Here is a 19,416-nt window from a genome sequence, read left to right as displayed (position 1 = left end):
GGAGGAGGAGGAGGAGGAGGAGGAGGAGGAGAAAGAAAAGGAGGAGGAGGAGGAGGAGGAGGAGGAGGAAGAAAAGGAGGAGGAGGAGGAGGAAGAAGAAAAGGAGGAGGAGGAGGAGAAGGAGGAGGAGGAGGAGGAAAAGGAGGAGGAGGAGCAGGAGAAGAAGAAGAAGAAGAAGAAGAAGAAGAAGAAGAAGAAGAAGAAGAAGAAGAAGAAGAAGAAGAAGAAAGAAAAAGCATGTTTATTGGATTTGGCAAAAGAAAGTCACCGTGGGTCTTTAGTTAGAGCCATTCAGAGTGGTAGGATCAGGGAAAGGCAGCCTGGGTAAGCTAGAGATTAGGAAATGTACACATCAAGAGCTGTACACATCACTTTCTTAAAAAAATTATTTACTTATTTCTATTTTATGTGCATTGGTGTTTTGTGTACTTGTATATCTGTATGAGGGTATCAGATCCTCTGGAACAGGAGTTACAGACAGTTGTGAGCTGCCATGTGGGTGTTGGGAATTGAGTCCAGGCCCTCTGGAAAAGCAGCCAGTGCTCTCCACCGCTGAGCCATCTCTCCAGCCTTGTACACATTACTTTTAATAACATAGAAGAAGCCCTATAGTGTGGAGGGGCTGGAGAGATGGCTCAGGGTTTAAGGAGTTCTCTTCCAGAGGACCTGGGTTGAGTCCCAGTACCCACCCAGTGGCTGCTAACAACCATTTGTAATTTCAGTTCTGGGGATCTGATGCCCTCTTCTGGCCTCTGAGGCTACTGCATGCACATGGTGCACAGATACATGGAAGCAAATCACCCATATACATAAAATATAAATAAATAAAAAAAGCTAAAAATATGGAGGGTGCTGAAGAGTTGAAAGATGTATGTTTTGTTTTTTATCTTAGCCCAAAGTCTGATACATGGGAAGTACTCAGTGAATGGGAGCTATCATTATAGCAATGTGTTTATTTCTTTGAGATGGGGTCTTGCTGTGTTTCACAGGCTGGTCCCCAACTTCAAGGCTCAAGTGATCATCTGACCTCAACTACCTAAGTAGCTGGTTACCACAGGTATATCACAGTGCTTGGCTTAGATATGTGTTTTTAAGTGGGGAGATACTGACTGTGTTTCGATGTCACAGGACAGCTCCACTTGACGAGTAGAAATGGCCTATAGAGGAGGGAGAGGGGTATCAGTAGGAAAACACTCCTATAAAAGGCAAGAGGAGTCAGACAGTGCTGAGACTATCTTAGATAAGATGAATGTTCCCTTCCTTCCAGGGGTTCATACCAAGAGTCAGGCGATCTTGTCTGAGGCTTCTATTTTCTTGATCAAGTGGAAGCAAGGTCATCTGTTAGGAGGAGGAGGGGTGGAAAGAGTGTGGAAAGGCAGAGTAGAGAAGCCTGCAGGCATCCTGAGGAGGTTCACCAGTCGGCTAAGACGGCTCGGCAGGGTTGCCAGGTAGCACGCAGGCCAGTTTAAGGATGTTGGTCATGAGAAGGATGTGAAGAGTATGATGTCATCCTGCTCTGGGGCGTGGCTTCCTCTAGTACAGTGAGGCTGCCCTGGGGCTACCCTCTATGGGATCCATGATGGGTTCTTCTAAAATTGGAGGTTGGAACAATGGTGCCATAAAAAAAAGCAGAGGTCTTGCTGTGTGGGGATGGCATATGCTTTTAACCCCAGCACTTGGGAGACAGAGGCAAAGGGATCTCTGTGAGTTCCAGGCCAACCTGATCTACAAAGTAAGCTCCAGGACAGCTAAAGCTACACAGAGAAACACTCTCTCAAGCCAACCTCCCAAACTGTTATAGTAAACAAAATAAAATAAACAGACATCTAAATAAACAGATTTGGTACACTCACGAGGGGTGAGACTCTTGAGGTCACTTCTGACCCTGTCTTTTCCTTCCTACCTCAACACACCACTTCTCAGAACACATGCAGCTGGGAACCCACAACAGCTTTGTCTGCCACACACAGTGCTCTTCCCACAGCCAGGAGAACCTGGACTTGGAAGATCCAAAGTCAGCTAGACTGTCATGATCTCAGGCAAATCACACAGCACCATGACCCACAGTCTCCCCGTCTTTCCAGTGATGATATCAAGCTTTTTACATATTCAGGAACAGTGAGACTTACATGAACACAAGTAAAGGGAATTTATAATTTCTCTCTCTTTTTTTTTAAATGTTTGGTTTCTCGAAACAGGGTCTCTCTGTGTAGCTTTGGAGCCAGTCCTGGAACTTGCTCTGTAGACCAGGCTGGCTTTGAACTCATGGAGATCCACCTGCCTCTGCCTCCTGAGTGCTGGGATTAAAAGATTGTGCCACCACTGCCTGACTGGGAATTTATAATTTCACAGCAAGACCGAAAGTTGCTGCTATGGGTTCCTCATGCAACAAGAAGTCTGTCCACACAAAAGCTCCCACCCCAGCACACACAGAGCTGTGCATGTCCCATGAGCATCCACATATGTCCATTCCATTCTACATCCATGTTCTCTCCAGACATGGAGATGGAGGTGCAAATATGTGCTTGCTTTCTAGGGGCACACGCAGTGGGTGTGCTATGAGGCGCACATGTGTGCTTGCTCCCTAGGGGCACACACAGTGGGTGTGCTATGAGGTGCACATGTGTGCTTGCTCCCTAGGGGCACATGCAGTGGGTGTGCTATGAGGTGCACATGTGTGCTTGCTCCCTAGGGTCACACGCAGTGGTGTGCTATGAGGTGCACATGTGTGCTTGCTCCCTAGGGGGCACACGCAGTGGGTGTGCTATGAGAAGTCTGAATTGGCTGCTGTCCATGGCCCAGGCCACTGCAGCAACTTCTCATTAGGAATGTTCTTCACCTGGCATGCTGATGGAACACACCAGTTAGAGACACACGACACTAAGCAGCAAAGCCCATCCTCCTGGGCCCTAAGACAGTCAGATAGAGGACCTGTGGGTGACAGGGGTGGGGATGGGTTCTTTTTTTCTTAAAATTCATAGGCTCTCAAAAGATCTGAACTGGCCATTCCTTTCCCTCTGGAATGGTGTTGGTGCTCATCTCTCTCTCTCTCTCTCTCTCTCTCTCTCTCTCTCTCTCTCTCTCTCTCTCTCTCTCTCTCTGTCTCCCTCCTATTCCAGAACCCAGGGTTCTGTGAATGAGCAAGCATACCAGTGAATTACATCTCCAGCCAACTGCCCCAATTATTACAACTTCTTAAGGGAATACAAAGTTTCATGCTCACTTAAAAACATCCTTCGGGGCTGGGCATAGCTGCCCACATCTTTAATCCCAGCACCGAGGGCACTCAGCACTCAGAGGCAGGTGAATTTGAGTTTGAGGCCAGCCTGGTTTATAGAGTGAGTTCCAGGACAGCCAGAGTGACACAGAGAAACCCTGTTTCAAAAAACAAAAACAAAATAAAATCTCTCAAGGAGAAAGTCCTATGACATGATACGTCACTGCAGCACACCTGTCATATAAGGTCTAGCCTTGGCCAAAGTGCCTCAGAGAGTCTTTATCCCTGAAGCAGGGGCTGCCCCTAGACAACACTTTAGGGCAACCCCTCTCCTTACAGGAAACTGGGTCTAGAAGCTGAGAAATAGAGTCAGGTAGAACTCTGCCCCAAGCCCTGCCCAGTCTTTGTGCCCCATCTTTCGGACTGCCACCCAAGGGTCTGACTGGACTGTCCTCGGCCAGAAGCCTTGGCAGCTGCAGCTTGAACCAAAAATGAGTGAAAGCTTGTGCCTGGTCAATGGCAGGCAAGTATCAGTGGCTGGAGAAAACTGCCGTTCGGGTGGGAGCATGTTGTAACACAGAATGCTTGGAGTAGCTAAACTGAGCTGAGGTGGGAGGATTCTGCTTGGATCTTTCAGTGTCCCCTGAGGGCACGAGTGAGAGGTCTCCCTTTCACTGCCACACCTCAGCCCCAGAACAGGAGCTGGCATTTGGAAGTAGCTCTGTTGGAAGGGAATAAATTACAGGCACCTCCTTTATCCCAACTCCTCATCCTCAATGTCCAGTATCCCCCACCATATCCCCAACACCCTCTTCCATCATCACAATTGCTTTCCACAAAGTTGAAGCCATTCTGGAAGGACCTGTACCTCTAACAGAATGTCCCCAATCAGTCTGCTGGCATCCCTTCTGCCTCCGGAACACAGTGGGGTGCAGCACACATCTAGTGTGTGTCCACCGGCCAGAAAACACGCCTTCTCCCAGCCCTTTACTTCCATCTCTGCCCCCAGAGGCACTGAGTTACTCACATCAATTCCCTATTACTTTAGGCAAGAGCCGGGAGATCAATTAGCTCAGAGTAGCCTCTTAGCTGATAGCAGTCTGGGAGGACTCGCCGGGGTGGGAGAGGGGGAGGGGCGAGAGAGGGAACTAAGTCACTCCAGAGACGCAGGGAAAAGATGAGAAGGCAGACCAAGAGACCCTACTCCAGGGTCTCTGGGCTCCTGCAACGGGCTCTGCTCAGCTCTTCTCCCTGCTGAATCTCCATCCATCCAGGCACTCCCTAGGGAGGCGGGCAGGACCTCCCCAGGGAGGGTTGGCAGGACCGGGGTGTGTCCTTGGGTGAGTGGAGCCCTGCCTCCTGTGGAGCCTCTTCAACGTCTGTAGTCTGTTCCTCTCAGCAGTCGCCTGGGCAGGACCATCAGGACTGTCACTGGGATGGCCTTTGTCACGACCTTCTCTTCTCCCCCTGCCACTCCCTCCCAGTGGAGAACATCAGTCTGGGTAATAAGATCAGGTCCCTCCAAGGATGTTCATTCTGAGTGTCCATGGGGTCTAGTAGAGTAAGGGGCATTAGAGAAGGGACTGCCTGCCATCTCTGGGCTCTCGTTACTTGTTTATTTATTTTTCAAAATTTTACTTTTTTGAGTCAGAACCTAGTGCCTCGGTCTTGCCAAGGTACACATTCCTAGGGACCTCTCTGCCCCCAGTCTGAGCCCCAGGGTCACACCTCCTCTTAGGTGAGCACCTTTCTCCCCTCAGGATTCCAGAACCTTCCCGTCTCCCTTCAGAACCCTTAGAAGGGCCCACCCCTTCCGTGCCCACCCCCTTCCCTCCACCCCTGCACTGGGCGATTGGATTGTCCCTTCAGGATCTGGAGGAGTCTTGTGGACACTCCAAGCTCCCGGTTCCAGCCCTGCCTAAATCCCTGCTCCTACCACACCCCTACCTCCAGAACCCGCTGTCTCCTATTTCCTTTCTCTTCCAAGGTCCAGACATGAATTCCTGCTTCTTTCTTCCCTAGGCAAAGGCTCTGGGTCTCAGCTGGAGGGGATGGCGGAGGGCAGATTGGGCAACCATCTGCAGGCCCCCTTCCGTTGGTGCTACTCAGCATTCCAGCCACAGCGCGCTCCCACTGCCAGGGACAGACAAGGTGCAGCTGGAGGCTGGCACCAGCTGTGACTGTGCTCACTCCCCAGCCCCCTCCCAGAGACCAGCAGCAGCTGAGTCCCCCCCCCCCCACCCCCTTTGGAACCCCTGTCCTGCCTTGGCCTGGCTGTCCCTAAGGTGGGGAAGGAGAGAGGAGCTTCAGACCTTGTTGCCCTGGTAACCAAGCACCCCACTGGGAAGGAAGGGAGAAGGCCAGGAAAGAAGAGGACCTTGTGTTGGGCCTTCCCTGCTCTCTTGGCTTTTCAGAAGAGAGCTACTGAGATCTACCCAACTGGATTGCCTAGGGGTATCCTTTGCTGCTTCCTGCCTTTCTCAAACCCAAATGACTTCCAAAACAAAATTTACCAGACTTAGTTCAGGCCCCCTATCCTCCCAGGCCCCAGACTCACCCCATCCTCCCAGGTCCCACACTCACCCCATCTTCCCTGGCCCCACACTCACCCCCATCTCCCAGGTCCCACACTCACCCCATCTCCCAGGCCCCACACTCACCCCATCCTCCTGGCCCCACACTCATCCCATCCTCCTGGCCCCACACTCACCCCATCCTCCCTGGCCAATACATTCCCTGAGGTTGAGCAGGGTTCAGAAGTGCATCTAGGGGAGGGAATGGCTTGTCAGGGGAGTTGGGATCTTTGGGCATTGAGGCAGCCTTGTTCTATGCCTTCCTGAACAGCCCTCAACAACAGGGCAGTCGCTGTCTACATGAAGAAGTCCAAATATGCCTATGTGCACAGCATTCACAAACATGAGCAAAAACTTAGGCCCTTAGTTAAGACCCCTTGCTCTTCTGGGTGTGGTGACATGCAATTATAATCCCAGTACGCTAAGGTAGAAGGACTGTGAATTTGAGGCCAGCCTGGGCTACAAAGTAAGACCCCCCATTTCAACGAAAAAAAAAAAAAGACACCCCCTCCTTTCTATTGAGAGATGCCAGGGTAGTTTTGCCTCTAAGCCTTGACCCTGCAGACACATGTTTTTTTTCTCAGTGCTCCATTGGCCCAGAGGCTAGATGCACTTCCCCGACACACCTCCCGGCTGAGCAGAGTGCTGTGGCCGGGAGACAGACATTAATTAAAGACCTAGGAGAGGAAATGAATGTGAGCCCCTTTAGGATTGGAGACCCAAAGGAGAAAGCTACCCAGGCCCTTCTGCATGGAAGAGCTACTCCCTGAGACCCCTGCCGGCAGACAAGGCAGTGCTGCGGGAGGAAAGACCCTGGCAGTCGGGTCCACCTGCTGGCGCTGAGCAAAGGCTGAGGAGTTTGGATCCAGCAGGATTCAGGGCCAGGTCTTTGACACAGGCTGAGAACCACAACAACCCTAGTTTTCCCTGACAATATAGAGCCAAGAAATGTCTCGGTAGGGTCTTCAGGATGCTGGCCTGAGTGTCTGTCCTCTGAGCAAGAACTCACATTGGGACTGGAGAGATGGCTCAGCAGTTATTAGCACTTGCTGCTCTTTCAGAGGAGCCAAGTCTGGGTCCCAGCACTCACACCAGGTGCTGACACCACCCTTAACCCCAGCTCCTGAGGATCCAATGACCTCTTTCTAGCCCCTGAGGGTAATCATGTGCTCATGATCCTACAAATGTAAATAAAAATAACAAAGCAAAACAAAAGAACTCAGATTGCTCTGGTACTCTGCAAACCAAATACTTCTCTGACAGTTTAAAATTATGGGCAAATTACCTCTCTCTCCTCTCTCTCTCTCTCTCTCTCTCTCTCTCTCTCTCTCTTTCGTGTGTGTGTGTGTGTGTGTGTGTGTGTGTGTGTACATCACAGCACTCAAATCGAGTTCGCAGGACAATTGGTGAGAGTTGATTCTCTTCCTCTCAGGTTATCAGGCCTGGCGGCAAGCACCTTTACCCACTGAGCCATCTTGCCAGCCCCCAACTAAACTTTTCATTGACTTCCTCCATCCCTGTCTTTTACTTTAGCACTTCTCCTGGTTGAGTTATGCTCCTCCCTCCTGCATCCAGCACTACCAACCACCTAAGTGAGCAGGTTTCCTCTCCCCCCTGGTTCCTTCTGCTTGTGTATTCAGCACGCTGGAGACAGGGACGCTACTCTCTCCTGTTTTCACCACCGTTCTATTTTTCTTGGAAACACAGCTTATGAGCCCAGGAGCCCTTTGGGCTCAAGGTCTAGAGGAGTCTAGGACTTTCCTGTTGGGCAGAAGTGAAAAGAAGTGATTGCCCCTGGGGTAACTTCCCATCAGTTTGGCTCAGCAAGGAGTGTGTTCGTGTAATCGGCATGGAATTGACAAAAGCCGGCAAAATGAATCTGCCTCCCAGAGTTTAAAGAGATTGGGAAGTCTTGTGTAACCCCAGCAGGAAACGTTAAACATGCCCAGGACTCTAACCTTTCTACACAAACAAGTGGGGTTCACGCTGTTTAAAGCAAGGAGGAAGCAAGCAAGTTGAAGAGAAAACAGTCAGGGAGGAGAGAGAAGTATGGAGAGTGGAGAATTAGGAAGAGTCCTGGGGAGACTGAGTCTGAAAAAGCCATGTCAAAAGTGGAAGTGACACGGGATCTTCAGGGCCAGCAATATTAATGATAAAAGCACACGGTGTTGGCCTCTAAGGAGATACGGGTTCTAATCCTGGATCTGTCATCAACGAGCTAGGGAATTAAGACTTCATCATGTCTCCATCTGTGCATGTGTAAAATAAAGGTAATTTGGTTATTTATCAAAGGGATTGAGAGGCTAGACTCCAGATCCTTAGGATTTCTTTCTAGCCTTTGTGTATGTGTATGTATTTGTGTGTGCCAGTGTTTCTTCTTTGTGTTTTGAGATAGGCTCTCTCTATATAGTCCAAGCTGTGCACTTTGAGCTCAATGTCCTCTTGTCTCAGTTTCTTGAGTGCTAGGATTACAGGTTTGTGCCATTGTATCCAGGGTTTTTTGTTTGTTTAATTTGAGAGTTTTATTTTGTTGCCTAGGATGGTATCAAACTCCTGGGCTGGACTGTTCTATTTGCCTCGGACTCCTAAGTAGCTGGAACAATGTGTCAAAATACCTGAGTACAGTTTTGATTTCAGGAAGGCTCTAGCTACGTAGTTCAAATAGCCTCAAAAAATCCCAATCCACCTCAGCTCCCCAAGTGCTGGCATTACAGGTGCATACCCTACATCCAGCTACGTGTGGTTTTTTTGTTTTTTAACCCAGAGGATCTTCGTGATTTGCCCAAGAGCACCTAGCACATCAGTTGTCAAAGTCAGTTTCCCAGAACCTGTGATGCCAGTCGGAGGGCACCACATCTACGGGATGTGATCTGAATGGCCAGGAGTGGTATCTCCATTTTCAGAAGCAAAGGGAGCCTCCAGTTCAGCTGTAATTGTGCTGCATCTTGGTCCTCTGACACTGAGTGTAGACTATGGCAAGGGCGAGTCTACCCTGCCTTGTGTGTGTGTGTGTGTGTGTGTGTGCATGCGCACGCACCTGTGTGTGTGTGTGCTGAGACTGGCATGGAGAGAATGACCCTTGTGGCTGTTCTTGAGGAAGCTTCCCTACCTCCCATGCTCCACAAGCTTTTTAACATGCACTTATACCACCCAGGGATCTTATCTGACACGGACTGCTGATTCTGCTTCAGTAGGTTAGGAATGCGGGGTGGCAAAGTCATTCATTTCTTCCAAGCTCCCAGATGACAGTTTGCAGACCTACTTTTCCGTAATAAGGCTGGAGCTTACCTACCACTACTAACTCTGATCTCTGTGACCCAGAATATAAGATCGGAGGGGTTGGGGCCCCTCCGGGTAATGTGTGATCCTGTGTATGTGTCTATACGGGTGGTTTATGTAGTCTATACCACAGGCTTCCTTTCCTGCCATCACGGATGCAAGACTGAGGTCCAAGTCTTCATGCAGTACAAATGCACCATGTGCTGAAAAAGTCCCCTTCTTCCAGAAGCAAACCCCAAGACACCCAACTTCCTCTCCCAGAACAGCAAACATAAAGAGAGGCTCGGCCTGCTTCTTGTCTGCTCCCCTTTCGGGGATCGGGGTGCCACATTCTACACCAGTCACTCACCACTTTGAAGTCTTCAGCACTGCAGGTCTCCCCTCGGAAGTGGCAGGAGAGCAGCATGTCTCGGATGTCATGTCCTGCTCTATCGTAGAACTCACGCATGTTGAAGGGCTTGGGCTTGAAGCTACGGAAGTTGGCCTTGTCCTGCAGTATCTCCAGCTGCTTTTCGTCAGCCATCTGTGTGTCCGGTATCTCATACCTGGAGCCCAGGAGTGAGCGGCACATGGATCAGCATGACCACTAGTGTCCATGCCCTATTTGGGGTTGGGTAGGGGCAGTACTCAGCCCCCAGGGGATCACATCTGGGCATAGATAGACCAAGAAGGAAAGCTGGGAATGTCAGGAGAACCTGACACATGGAATGTGAGAGGACAAAGGATCTGTAGTGGCTGCCCGGGATAGGGTGAGAAGCAAGGGCAAGGCAGGGGCTATGGATGGTACAGTCTCTCCCCTAAGTGGGGAGATGAGGACAGAGTAGCAGGAGAAAGGTAAAGCTCATTCCAGGGAAGGTTCCAATGTCTCATAGCTTAGGCTGGGTGGGGATGGAGCTGTTTTGAACTATGCTGGAATCAGACTGTGTGTAGGTAACTGGTTCCTCTGCTGAAGCTGGTTTAAGGGGGTGCTACAAGGCAGAGCTGGTTGATTTTTGCTGGGCTAAGGAGGTTACCACTCCACAAGCCATGCAGAGGGGTGGATGGGAGCTGCCCACCTGTTGTTGAGCAGGGCCAGCAGCTCCCCAGCATGGTACAGGTCATTCTTGGAGACTTGACTAAAGCGAAACTCATTGAGGTTGCACAGCGTGACAGCTGGGAAGGTGAGCTGGGAGGCAGCCACCTCGTCAAGCTTGGTGACGTGATGATAGCAGAAGTAGTATTGTACACGCTCAGTGCACACACACAGCAGGACCGCCAGTGAACCCAGGAAGCACAGAGCCCACAGTGCTCGCTTCAGAGACAGTCGCTCATAGGAGAAGATGTGGGCAAGGCCATGCAGCGTGGAGCTGCTGGCGAAAGCCTGGATGCTCACCGGCTGGACACCACCCACCTCCTCCTCCTCGGTCTTCAGTTCCATCCTTGCCAAGGGGCTCCTGGGGGAAGGAGAGGAGAGACAAGAGTCTGTCATTGTCCTGAGATGAAGGTACATAAAGGGTCCCTCCAATTATGTCCATCCAAAATCCTTTTCCGGAGGTCACTGCTCACCCAAGGGAGGACTTCCCTGATGTGCAGGCTCCAAGGTGGCTTGACGAAAGAACCGTCCAAGATAATAACCATTCAAACATAGAGGCTCAGGTGTCAGCTGAGGTCGGGAGAATGCTCTGCAAGGGAGACTTCCCAGACTATGGGAGACCCCGGATATAGTCACTAGCATGAATGAGGGAAGTCCCTATGCACCCAAAGGCAGGCACAGGAGTTCCCTCCAGATGTGAGGTCACTCTGGGACAGGGATGTACCCCAGCCGAAATCAAACTCTCCATAATGGGCTGTGCCAGGGGTCAGGAGCTCTTCTCTTAATCAAGGGTATCCCCAGGAACAAGCTGTCACCTAGATGCTAAATCAGGGCCTGAAATCTCCAGAGGTGGCCACATCTGGGGAGGGGTTCAGTCTGAATTCTCACCTTCTGTATCTCCTGTTCTCAAACAGGCACAGGCACAGTCGCAGGCTGTGTGTGTGAGTGTGTGTTTGTGTGTGTGTGTTTGGGAGGGGGTGGCAGGCTGCCTGAGGTGGATGTATGAAGGGGGGGCGCGGTTCCCTATGACAGCCAGTTGTCCCCGCCCCGAACGCATCCCCCTCCAGTCCAGCTTATCGTCGCAGTCAGATTCCCGGCTCGGGTCCCCTCACCCCTGCCCCCTCCCCATCCACCTAGCTTCTCCAGAAGCTGGAGAAAGCTACAACGGAGGAGAGTCTCGGTTTTGGGATGCTGGGGAGCCCCGCGGCCCAAAGCGGCAGGGTCGAAAACCCACCTGAGGGGGCTGGGGAAAGCCGGCCGCCGCTGCAGGTCCTGGGGCACAGGCCGTCCGTGGGCTCAGCGCCGCGCCGCGGAGGGGCTCATCGCCCGGAGCCCGTGCCGCCGGCCACCGCGGCACCCGCGCAGAGCCCTGCAGGGAGCGGCCCGCCCGGCCGGCTCGGCTCAGCTTGGTCCGCCGCCCGCGCGCGCTTGCTCGCTCGGCTCGGTCCGCCCGGGGCTCGGCGCGCTGGCGCTGCGCGGTGCTCTCAGCCCCGGGATCTGCAGGGATCCATCGTCCGGCCGGGAGGCGGCGGGAGGGGAGGAGGAGGAGGGGAAAGGGTGCGCGTGCGCGCCTACGAGTGTCTGCGAGGGTGTCTCTGGGCCGGTGTGCGCGGCCCCCCCCTGCCCCCGGCCCGGGAGCGGAACCGAGGGCTCCCCCCGCTGGCTCTCCTCTTCCCGCTGTTCTCAGCAACGCTACCTTGCTAGGATCTTGGAGCCGGATCTCTGCTTGCAAGGCCCTGTGGCTTGTGTGTATGTGAGTGTGTGAGACTATGTGTGTGGTGTGTGTATGTGCGCGCGCGGGCGCGCGGGCGCGCGCAGGGAGGAGAGTGTCTGCCCCCAGCGTCCCCCTCCTCACGCTGTCTCCTTTGGATCGAAGCTCCTGCCTCTTGCTGATGCTTCCTCTGGTGGCACATGCACACGTGTACACACACACACACACACACACACACACACACACTCGGAGTCACAGTCACAGTTGACTGATTCAAGTAGTTGCCTGTGTGGAGATGCAGACACAGAGTCTTACCATGCCGCTCAGCCTTCCACACATCGCATACACCTACACATCCCTGAACCTTGACCCACACATGAGCATTTACCTGTTTGTACACAGTCACTCACCTCACCTGCTCTTATTCCTGCTTCCCATCAACATGTGACATACACACATATGGCACATATATATATAAATACAGCTTTTGTCACCCAGACTCCATTCGTGTACCACTGAATTGCTTAAAGAGAGTGTGTGCAGACGCCTCACTGGCAGATCTCAAAAGCAGGAGAGAAAGAAAGAGAGATAGCCAGAGTGGGGGCAGTTGGGACAGAAGGAAGGAAAGGGGAAAATGGCATAAAGATGAGGAAAGCCTGAAAGGGGAGCACACTTAGGAATGAGCAGAAATCTGGGGGCTGTTCCTGTAGCTGTCACCTCTCTCCTTCCCTCCCGCCCTCTTTCTTCGAGGCCTTGGGGAGCCCTCCCTATCCAATTAGCAGAGAAGGAGCAATCAAGGGAAAGTTGTTAATTTGCTGATGCTCATTAGGGGCTCTTAGCACCCAGGCTGTTGAGGTCTGATGGTGTCAGATGATGGTGGGGTAGTGGTGATGGTGGTGATGGTGGCGTGTGTGTGTGTGTGTGTGTGTGTGTGTGTGTGTGTGTGTGTGTGTGTGTGTGTTGCAAGACCAGAATTCTATCTGTAGTGGCTCCTTTGCTCTGCTCCACTTACAGGCTGGTAAACTCTGAGAGAAGGAAGGCAAGGCACGGGTCTTGGGGACATGGTTCTGGGTTCAAGTTGGAGGAATGGACTTGCAGAACCTGCAGGAGGAGCTGACACAAAGGGAAGAAGTTGATGAGAACTTGTGAGAGATTGGGAGTAAGGAGTACCCCGGAAACCAGTGAAGGAATCTGAAGATTCCACAGACAGAGTGGGGCTTAGAGCTGGGGAGAAACTGAGATCCATTCAGCAGGATCCAGAGCACCAAGCTGCCAACAAAATCAAGATAGAATCTTCCATGTAGGCTGGGGAGCTGTCCAGCAGCACAAGCGGCGCTGGTGGACTGCCATGCCCCTGGGCAGCCACTGGGTGACAGCAGTCTCCCAGACACTTAAACTCCACTCAAAGGGAGGTGGGGAGGCATTTGGGAGTAGGAATTGCCCTAGGAGGGTCGCTAGCAGGGTCTGAAGAAGCAAAGGCTCTAGCATTGGGTCTAGTCTGATTCCAGGTTCCCAAATGTCCGCGGGGGAGGGGAGGACCATTTTGGAACATCTGTAATTCCTCCGCTTTCCAACCTTCCCAAGCTGAGTGACACGTGGAGCCTCTTTTAATGGCTGCAGATTGCTTCAATCACCTGGGCTGTTCTCGAGGGAGCTGGGAGCAGCGGGGGTGGAGGGAAGGTGATGAGGTGAAGAGGAGGCAGGCCTGATTGAGGCCGATGAACAGCCTCGGGAGGAGTCCGGGGGAAATAAAAGGCATGAATCAGAGTTCAGGGCTCCAAGACCTGCTCCTGCCAGGACCCTTGACCTCTCTGAGCTTCAGTTTCCTCATCTGTATGATGAAGATTGTATTTCAAGGATTACGTTAACCACCGCATGAAAAATTCTTAGTATATTGGTCTGTGTTAGCCAATCCTTAATAACAAGTATTACCAGTGTTCTGATTTGGATCTACAAGTAAAATGACCAGTGAAGCCACATCAGGGCAGACCTTGAGATGGTAATTCTTAGTTCAGGGAGTTGGGGAAGTCTTCCAAATGGACCCACTTTAGATCAATTAAATCACACACTCAATGGGTGGCGTGTAGAGGCCCAAACTTTCTGTTTTATTTGAGACAGGGTCTCACTCATTGTGGAGCCTTGACTAGCCTAGAACTCACTATGTAGACCAAAGAGATCTGCCTACCCCTGCCTCTTGAGTGCTGGGACTAAATGTGTAAGCCACCATGCCTGGCTAGTCATGGTCAAACTTTTTAAAATTATGTTTATTTTATGCGTATGGGTGTTTTGTCTGCACGTACATCTGAGTGCCACATGACTGCCTAGTGCCTGTGAAGGTCAGAAGAGGGCATCGATCCTCTGGAACTGGAGTTGTGCACATGTGGAATTGGAGTTGTAAGCCAACATGTGAGTGCTGGAAACTGAACCTGAACCCTCTGGCAGAGCAGTCAGTGCTCTTAGTCACCTCAAGTCGCTCTTCAGCCCCACCCAAACTTTTTAAGATCTCTAAAAGCAGTCAATCTTGAGAATTTTTACTCCTCAGAATCAGCAGGTCTGAATCAAGACTTCATAGAGTTACCATAAGCCCAGGCCTCAGGAGTTTGATTTTTACACCCCACCTAAATTCCTCATTCTGACATTTGCCTTTGTCTGAGATGAAATGTAACCCGCACCCACGTGTCACTCCCCGCAGCCCTGCACATTGCTTCAAATGTCCACTGAATCTTTCTCTATGTCAGACGTGGGGACAAAGGTAAGCAATGGCGTAGTCCCTGCCTTTAAAACCTCCCAGCATCAAAGCAGTTTGTTGACAAGTGTCTCTAGAGCAAAGGTCAGCTGTGAAACAGGGGTGGGCTGGGCTGGGCTACAGTGGGCTAGTTATCCTGACAGGGCTTTGTGGATCAGGAAGCTGAGGTGCCAGGGCCTTGGCTAGATGACACTTGAGGATCCAGAGGGGGTGATTGAGATCCTAGTACAGTCCTACTGCTTCCCTTCTGCTCCTCTGAGCCCGCCCACTCTCAGCTAGGCCCTGACAGGCTCTGCTCCATGCCTTTCCTGGACCTCATGTCCTTTTGCCCCTGGGGCATGAAAAGGAAACGGGGCTCCTCCCCCCATTAGAGAGGCTCATCAGCCTAGGACTCATCCAGGGCTTTGGTATCTTGCTGACCTGGGTTCCAAACCTAGATGTGTTCCAACAGTGCTGTGTGGTGCTGGCCAAGAAATGTAGTCTGTCTGAGCCCCACTTTTCCCCATAAACTATAAAATGCAGCTGATGCCTAAGCCGATGAAGCAGCATGTGCCTGGCTAACAGTAGGTGTTCTATCGATAATGCCAAGCACCAAGACCATCTCTGAAAGGCTGATGGGGGCAAATTCCCCATGGACACTTTCCTTGCTTATGGCCCCATCTGCTGCATGTATAGAAGCACCCTCCAGCCCGTCAGAGATGGGTGGAGAAGAGGGGAGGGCAGAGGGGGGACAAGGCCCCCTGGGACTCCTAGGCAGCTCTTCTCGCTCCCCCGTGCGTGAAATCATGAATGCCCCAATCTGTCTGTATCCACTTCATTTGCCAGCTCAGCAAATGCAGAGACAATTAAGAAGTTAATTAGCAGGCAGTAGGGAAGGGGCTAGGGACCCATCCTCAAACTCCTTCACCCTTCTGTGCCCCCACCCATGACCTCACTTCTCCCGCCCACCCCCACCGTCTTGGCTTTCTGGTTCAAATGCTCCTTTCACACCCCCCTCATGCTTCTCTGCCACCTTCACCCTTTCTAACTTGTGCTATGCTCACTTCTGACCCATTTCTCTCCCCTTCTCATTCAAGTCATAGCCTTCTCTGCACTTCAAGGCTCCCTCTTCCTCCTCCCAGCCGAGCTCCATTCTCCTCTCCTCCGCTTTTCCACCTTCCTGGTTCCCGCCCCCACCTGAATTTGGATCTGATTGGACTCCACATCTACCATAGGAATCAGCAGCTTCACGTTGCCTGCCAGGTCCCCTGTCTGCCCCTGCAGCCTTGGAGGGTCCTCCTCTGGCCTTCATTTCTGACTTCTGGCTCACTGGCTGCTTGAGGGCTCTGATTTGTGTCAGTGCAGGAGGTAGGACAGGACATGGAGCAGAAGGGACATGGGGCAGGAGGTGGGGGAGATTTCCTTCACGTTCCTGTCCCTGTCTGCACAGCTGTGGCTAAACTTGTACTCCTCCCCCTCCGGGGAGGCTAGAAGATGACCACCCCTTTCCTTTCCTTTCCTTTCCTTTCCTTCCCTTCCCTTCCCTTCCCTTCCCTTCCCTTCCCTTCCCTTCCCTTCCCTTCCCTTCCCTTCCCTTCCCCTTCCTTCCTTCCTTCTTTCTTTCTTTCTTTCTTTCTTTCTTCCTTTCTCTCTCTCTCTCTCTCTCTCTCTCTCTCTCTCTCTCTCTCTCTTTCTTTCTTTCTCTTTTGGTTTTTAGAGACAGGGTTTCTCTGTAGCTTTGGAGCCTACCCTGGAACTAGCTCTTGTAGACCAGGCTGGCCTTGAACTCACAGAGATCCTCCTGCCTCTGCCTCCCAATGCTGGGATTAAAGGCATGCGCCACGACCGCCCGTCTTGACCACCTCTTTTCTACCACACATTCTGATTTATGTGTCAACATGTCATATTCTGAAATCACAAGCTTTACAAGGGAAAAAGCATTAAGTGGGGGTGGGGAGAGCCCACGCAAGCTAGAGCAAGGTGGAGATTAAAAGGGCCAATGGATGCAGAGGGAAGGAGTAGGTAAGGAGAACTGGAGACACTGAGACAGGACAGAGATCCCAGTGACCTTTCCCTGCCTGGAAAGGCTAGTGAGTGCAGAAGGGACACAGAAGGTCCTCATGCCAGGGATTTTGCTGCCTCCCAGAAACTTCCCTGGTTAATTTCCTACCTAGTGCTGAGTTCCAGGTCCTCCCTGAACTATTTTGCCTTCTCTACTTTGGATGCTACATCTTCTTGGGAATAGGTCTGTCTTCTTCTTCTTCTTCTTCTTCTTCTTCTTCTTCTTCTTCTTCTTCTTCTTCTTCTTCGTTTTTTTTGTTTTTCGAGACAGAGTTTCTCTGTGTAACAGTCCTAGCTGTCCTGGAACTAGCTCTTGTAGACCAGGCTGGCCTGGAACTCATAGGGATTCGCCTGCCTCTGCCTCCCGAGTGCTGGGGTTAAAGGCGTGTGCCACCACCACCTGGCCAGGTCAGTCTTCCTGTATCTTCTTTAGGTGGGGTATTCCAGAAGCAGGAGTTGCCTTGATTTCCAGAGGCGAGAGCACTGTGGATGAGGTAGGCCTAGATAAGGATGCTCCAGTCTTTCACTTGCTAGTCTGGAGTGGAACACAGGATCCAGGACACCTTCTGGAGGAGGGGCTACATTTCTGACAGTGGGATATAGAGACCTGACATGAACCTGGTACATGCAGCTGGGGAAATAGCATTTAAGGAATTGTGTAAATGAAGAGCGTTCTTGGGAGTCCTGGCTGGGTTAGGCAGGGTCTGTGTCTACGCGCGCACGCGCGTGTGCTCGCGCGCGTGTCTGTGTGCGCGCGCGCGCGTCCTCTTTTCCTTCCATCAGTTCGTCCTTGGGGCGCTGGGGTCTCGGAGCTGTTCCCAGCAAAGCACAGTCCTCCACCACCTAGCAAGACTTCTCCAGTCCACTGCCCTTCCCAACGGGCCCCCTCCTACCCTAGCCGGCGCCCGTGGAAGGCGCAATCTCAGCGCCCAGGGCGGCCAGCGAGCCGGAGGAGGCAGAGGCGGTGAATAATTCATGGAGCTGGGAGGCCCTTATCTCCCCGGCCGGCCCCACCCGGGGGCCCCTGTGCTGGGCTGCAGTCCCTCGGCTCTCCGCTTTATCTCGACGCCCAGCTTGTAATGCAGCCCTCCATATCACAGGCAGAAGGGGAGATTAATTTTCTGGTTTTGCATGGGCGGGGAGGGGGAGAGGGCGAGGGGAGGTACTGGGGAGCAGAAGCTGGGATCTTTCCGATTTCAGACTCCAGCGGCTTAATCCTCTCCCAGGCCTGCAGGAACCGGAGGAAGAGGGTGTTGCAAGCCAAATTTCATCATCGGCGTCAGCCCCAACAGAGGGAGGAGGAGGCGAGGGGCAAACAGACGGCAGAGGCAGCAGCGCTGGCGCGGAAAGGGGAGCTGTTTGGAAACAGGGTGTAGGGTGGCCCTCAGCCTCGCTGCGCACAAGGCTGCCTTGTGGCGAGCTGGGACTCCCTGCCCATGTGGTGCACGTGTGGGCACACCACATGGGCACACGTATGTGACACATGGAGCTCGGGGATACATGGGCATACCTCTTTGGAAGCTGACACCATCCTGATAGCTGCCTTCCTGTGCTGACAGCATAGACCCAGAAAGTCTAAAGAAACATTGACTGACGGGTGTCTGGGTAATGTTGACGATCTGAGCAGACACAGAGCCACATGCTCCTAGAATCTGGTTCTGCCAGCTTCTTGCCATCTGCCCCGTGGGCCCTGGCACATGCCCACTACTGGCTCCCTTCATTTTTATGAGCTTTCATGGTCTGCAAAGGACAGAGAGGGTCTCTCTATGTCTGCTTACAAGACATGACTACCCAGATGGAACCTACCACCTGCTAGCTGAGGCCAGGAAGTGAGTCCCAGGGGAGATGACTGACACCTGGGTCACTGATTCTGTGAAAGAAAGGATGAGATGCTAGGAAAAAGGGCTCGGTGGAAGGAGTATTGGTGAGAACCAGGAAAGCATTTTATTTTAATTTATTTATTATGTATATAGTGTTCTGGGCACCAGATCTCATTGTAGATGGGTGTGAGCCATCCTGTGGTTGCTGGGAATTGAACTCAGGACCTCCGGAACAGCAGTCGGTTCTCTTAACCTCTGAGCCATCTCTCCAGCCCCAGGAAAACATTTTAAAACGTGGTGTTTGAGATGCGGTTTTGTTATTAGTAGAAATTGGTAGTAATGGCGCCAGAGGGAGGTGAAGCGTCTTAGTCTTGGAAAAAAATGATGATGGGGGACGTCAGGGTGAAGACATAGTAATTTCCTCTGTTTAGTGGGTGATGGAGAATAGCGAGGGTCAAGGGCTGGGGTCAAGTGAAGAACTTAGATCTACCCTGAGGTTGCAGGGTGGCCATTGATGTGTTGTGAGCAGGAAGCAGTTTGGTCAAAATGGGACCCGTGGGAAGGAAAGATCGCCAGCTTTATGGAACATTTGCATGCTGGGTATTGTACTAAATGTTATGGAAGAGATTATCTCACTGAAACCCTTAGACATTGAGGTCACCCCACTTTGCACTAGGTCTTAGGCAAGAGGCTGAGAAGTGATGTCACCTCACCGCATAGACAAGAAAACTGAGTCACGGAGGTGTTGGCAATAGAATGGAAATCAATGAAAGAAGCAGAGATTAGCACAATAAATTATTTAACAACTCCATGCACTTCAGGCATGGAAAAACATAGACTCCTTTTTTTTTGTATTTTGATGTTCAATTAATCTTTATTCAATTATTAACATTCCTCCAAATAGTCTCATACTACTTACACAACCAATAAATCAAAAGCTTCTGCAATTAACAAATTT

General features: G+C 51.8%; 1 protein-coding gene across 2 annotated transcripts in view; it reads right to left on the bottom strand.

The window, feature by feature from the left end:
* Asic1 (acid sensing ion channel subunit 1) overlaps positions 1-11,466 on the bottom strand; it is a 28,701-nt gene extending 17,235 nt beyond the window's left edge. For both annotated transcript variants that reach the window (XM_087899281.1, XM_087899282.1), the window contains exons 1-3: positions 11,376-11,466; positions 10,125-10,502; positions 9,419-9,614 (exon numbers count right to left, since the gene is read on the bottom strand). In XM_087899281.1, the coding sequence (XP_087755407.1) occupies positions 9,419-9,614; positions 10,125-10,486 (558 nt within the window). In that variant the 5' untranslated portion in view covers positions 10,487-10,502; positions 11,376-11,466. The remainder of the gene's footprint in view (positions 1-9,418; positions 9,615-10,124; positions 10,503-11,375) is intronic.
* Positions 11,467-19,416: the final 7,950 nt, after the last annotated feature.

This window comes from Myodes glareolus, chromosome 19 (assembly GCF_982192425.1).
Source record: "Myodes glareolus chromosome 19, mMyoGla1.1, whole genome shotgun sequence".
In the NCBI taxonomy this organism is placed as follows: Eukaryota; Metazoa; Chordata; class Mammalia; order Rodentia; family Cricetidae; genus Myodes; species Myodes glareolus.
This window is presented reverse-complemented; position numbering and strand designations above follow the sequence as displayed.